The sequence below is a fragment of the Hipposideros armiger genome, unplaced genomic scaffold, assembly GCF_001890085.2.
Source record: "Hipposideros armiger isolate ML-2016 unplaced genomic scaffold, ASM189008v1 scaffold_695, whole genome shotgun sequence".
NCBI classification, from domain to species: domain Eukaryota; kingdom Metazoa; phylum Chordata; class Mammalia; order Chiroptera; family Hipposideridae; genus Hipposideros; species Hipposideros armiger.
In genome coordinates this window covers 1,074,272-1,078,794 of record NW_017732045.1, presented here as the reverse complement: position 1 = coordinate 1,078,794, position 4,523 = coordinate 1,074,272, and the positions used below count along the sequence as shown (strand labels likewise).

Here is a 4,523-nt window from a genome sequence, read left to right as displayed (position 1 = left end):
CCCCCCCGCCGGCGGTAACCACTATTCAGATTACTAGCAGCATAGTTTAGTTTTACCTGGTTTTGAACTTGGAATCATACCATTAAAAAAAAAAAGAAGAATACAATTATAATAGTAATAAAATATTTTTAAAACATTTAAGGAAGAAATCTAACAGCAGGTGTTACAAGCTCTTTGTAGAGAAAATTATCAAACCTTATCGAAAGGTATTGACAAAGATCTAGTCAAATGGGGAGTTCAGAAACAGACCTACGCATACGGAAATAAGCCTGATGATGAGTAGAACTGAAGTGGGGAAAGGATTAGCTGGTCAGTAAATGTCTATATGGGAGGAAATGGAATTCGATCCCTACCTCGCACCATACACAAACATCCGTTCCAGGTATATTGCCTTTCACTGTAATGTGAAAGGCAAAACTGATATTTTTAGAAGGCAATGTAGGCAATTCTATATGACTTTGGGGTAAGGAAGAGTCTCTCAGAAACAAAAAGCAAAAACCATAAAGGAAGAACATTGATACATTTTCTTACATTAAAATTAAGAATTTCTTTTTCTCAACTCTCATCATAAAGAGAATAAAATGACAAACCACAGAGTGGAGGGAAAGATATGTAACGAAAATAACGACAAATAGCATTCAGATTATAGAAAGAGCTCCTATGAATCAATAAGGAAAAAGATGAACAACCCAATAGAAACATTCACCCCGAGGCTGGGTCTGGGTAGAGCAGGGAAAAAGCAGGTTTGTCATAATTGAGCAGCCCAAGCCGACATAAGAGAATAGAAAGGAGGACCGTGCTAAAGACAATTGAAAGGAATCTCATGACCACCCTTCTCACCCTTGGCCCCCATTGTAGTCGATCTGGAGACAGGGTGAACCTCAGCCTGCCTGTATTTGCCTTAGCTCACCCCACCGTGTGTGTCCTGGAGGTGTTTTCTTCCAAGGACTGGAATAGAGTGAGCCCCATCCCTGACCTGTTCCTGGTCGTCTGCCTCTTTAAGGTCCTCTCATCCAGGGTGCTTTGACCCAATGGAATCAGCTCTCTAGAGCCGCTCCTCACCTACAGTTCCTCGAAACCCCTTAAGAATGTCTTGGCAATCCAGAACTGAAATCTCCCCAGCCTAAGTGGCTAGATCCTCCTGGCATGCAAGAAACAGCGAGGGGAGAGAAGTAGGAAGGAGTGGGTGAGAACATAGTCTGTGCTGCAGGCAGCCTGCCTCGCTGAACGTCCACGCTCCACACCTGACCATTACGAACCTCGGGCAGTTTCTTAACCTCTCTGCCTCGTTTTCTCATCTGTAAAGTGGGGATAAGAGTAGTAAGCCTACTTGATAGAGCGGTTGTGAGAGTGACATGAATTATAACACGTAAAGTACTAAGAGCAGTGCCTAGCAAATAGGAAATACTATATAACCGTTAGCTATTAGTATTGTTGTCGTCATCACCATCCTCATTGCTCTGCAGTTAATCTCATTATGTTTTATTATGTCAAAAAATAAGGAACAAACACTTAACAATTGATAGACTCTCTCTTTTTCCTTTTTAAGAATTTTTATAACTTTTCAGCCTGGGTATTTCCCGAGCGGCCGCCATTGGAAGCAGCGGCTGTGTTGGAGGTCATTCACGTCAACAGAAAGAAGAAAGTGTGGGATTATAATTATGATGATGATGAAAGTGACAGCGATAATGAAGCAGCCCCCCGAACAAGCGCGGGGGGTTACACCATGCACGGACTAACTGGCAGGCCTCTGTGTCCGGCCTCTGCCTCCTCAGCCACCTTGGAGGACTGCAGCAACCTAGACGCTGAGGAAACCGACGTGCCCGAGGCCGAGGCTGAATCGGAGTCTCTGATGGCACCAGGGCCTGGCCCCTGGCAGCCGGAATGCACTAGTGAGGCCTACAAGGGGAGAGGGACTCTGCTGGAAGAGCCCTTTTCTGAGGAGGACAGCAGCTCCATGGAGGGTTCTGAAGACAGAATTATCTTCAATGTGGATTTAAACTCTGTGTGTGTGAGGGTCTTCAGTGACGACTTAGAAGCCCCTCCAGTGTTATCTCTTCCAGAAGATAACACCCAATTACAGGATCCCAACGAAATGGAAACAAACCTTTTGGTGGCCAGTGGAGGAGGGACACAGCCGTCCTTCCCTGGCCCCTCTGTGGAGTGCCTGTGGCCTGAAGATTCCCTTTCCGAAAAAAGTGACACTTCTGAGTCAGATGTTAACATCGGGGATGGTTATATAATGAGATGAATCCCAAAATACTGAATTAACTTGGACCGACAGATACTTCCAGGGTTCTCTCTGCTGCACCCTCACTTGCTCCTGTGGTCTGCAAGTGTTCTCTGGGGGAAGGAGTTGCAGTGGCCCCGCTCTTCCTGGTGACATCATCTATGCAAATTCCCAATATGGGGGAGAGGGGAGGTGGGACACCTGGTATCACAGGGTCATTCCATGCATTGTTTACATGTTCCAAGTGATAGCTTTGAAGGGAAGACGCCCCGCCCCTATACACATGTATTTATAATGTTTCTGCTTCACGGTTCCCAGAGGAAGGAACAAGGTTCCCTGTGGTTTTCACGGGGCGGTCCGGGGCCCTGGGAAATAATTTGGGCCAGGGTGGGAATGGGAAGAGAAAAGGAAGACGCTCAGCAGGGTTCATAACAGGAGCAGTCTGCCGTGTTTTCCACTGGCTCAAGGAAGGCAAGGGCAGGAAAACAGGCAGAAAAAGAGGCGGGAGGGCGGACCACAGAAGGCAGAGGAGGGGGACTCACAAAAAATATAAGCACATGTTCCAGTTGGAAGTAGGAAAGGTCCAGCCAAGTCTTGAGCACCTCCCAGGTGACATACTCTGTCGCCTACACTCTGAGAATTTGACTTAGTCCCTCATCCAGCCCCTGTGAGGAAGACAGACTCACACACATAAATAACTCTAGTGTCAGACAGGTGCCTAATAGACAAAACCTTTGCAAGAGGGAGAGGGATAGAACCTCAGTGCCATATTTTAAGATTTTTTTAAAAAGACAACAAATGCGAAGATACGTCCAGGTCTTCAGAAGAAACAAGGCATTAAGTTCCAAGAGGTCATCTTTCATAAGAAGTGCTATGTGTGCTGATGACAAATGACCTACGTATGATTACAGTTACTGTGAATGGGTGGGGGCGGGAGGGAGAATTCTAGAATGTCAGGTAGCAAACAGTGCAAGGACTGGGACTCAGAAGAATGCCTGCCACCATTTCACTGTGTGACCGTGAGCACTCTGCTTGGCTTCTCTGAGCCTCATTCTCTTCACTTGTGAAATAAGGAGATTGGACTAGGTAATCGGCAAGATCCAGTGATGGTAGGAGAAATATTGGAAAATACACAGGAATAAAGACTGGTGGAGGTGCTGCCCCCTATCCCCCCCACACACACACACAGTGAAGGGAAGGTAATACAGCCCTCCTTACCCCCCCTCATTCCAGACCTTCCTTCTGGATTCACTCAAAAGGGGGAAAACAAAATGTATGAGTCTTAGCCCAAGGATTTTGAATAGATACTTTTTTTTTTTTTCCTTATCTGAGCCATCCTGCTACCTGTTGGCAGCTCAGCTCCGGCCGGGACTCAAACTGTTGTTGCTCAGAGCTTGCACTCCTGAGTGACCTCTTAACCAACTGAGCCACTGGGCTGGCCCTTAAATAGATTATTTTTATAATTGCCCTAAAGTAACTCAAAGGAGAGGGCTGTGAGAGGGGAAGTGTTATTTAATGAAATGCCATAGGCAAAGGCCTTGATCATAGACATAGGCCATTTCTTTGCCCTCTGAATGCATCTACCATATTTTGAAAAGTTACCACTGATCTTTTGGGATAACCTTTTATGACAGCGTGTGTGTGTCTGTGTGTGTGCGTGTGTGTGCGTATTAAGTTTTGTATACTGGTTGGAGATTGATAAAGGGTAATAAAGACATACTTTTTAATACAAACCTGGTAGTGTCTTCAGCGTTATTTCTCATCGGAGTACACACACAGCAGATTTCTGGCTCTGCTGGCATCTCTATGGTTGCACAAAAGTCCCTTTATCTCTGTGTGGTGGCCACGGGAACCTGCACCGCTGTGCTCACGTGCACGTGGAGTGTTCTAGCGTCAGACGTCAGGTGGTCCCAGAACTTACCCTGCTCTGGGGTTTCCAACCTTACCACGGCTCAAATTTAAAAAGAGGAAATTAAACCTCTCTGGGCAGTCTTGTGAGAGAAACGAGTAATTGCCAAATAAACGACTTAGTTTCGTATTGTTTATCCCTGGGGAAGTGGTACAGAAGACCCTCTCAAACTGGGTGGAGTGCTTTAAAATTAGCTTATTTGCGGGGAGAGGGGGTTTGGGAGGCCGTGCTGATTCGCTGGAGAAAACTTGGGGAACACAGTACTGACTGGTGTAGAGAAAAACTACCACCACCCATAATTCCACCATCCAGATAGGACCCCTGGGATGGCGCTGTAGCGGATTTCACTTGAGGGAACCTTTCAAAGCATGCATTTAATGTGTG

At 46.1% G+C, this 4,523-nt stretch overlaps 1 protein-coding gene across 3 annotated transcripts in view; it reads left to right on the top strand.

Moving 5' to 3' along the window:
• The window catches only part of IFNAR2 (interferon alpha and beta receptor subunit 2), a 34,998-nt gene extending 32,215 nt beyond the window's left edge, over positions 1 to 2,783 (top strand). For 2 of the 3 annotated variants that reach the window (XM_019626961.1, XM_019626962.1), the window contains one exon: positions 1,550 to 2,783. In XM_019626961.1, coding sequence (XP_019482506.1) covers positions 1,550 to 2,251 — 702 coding nt within the window. In that variant the 3' untranslated portion in view covers positions 2,252 to 2,783. The remainder of the gene's footprint in view (positions 1 to 1,549) is intronic. The other variant, XM_019626963.1, reaches the window with a different exon arrangement.
• The last annotated feature ends 1,740 nt before the right edge of the window (positions 2,784 to 4,523 follow it).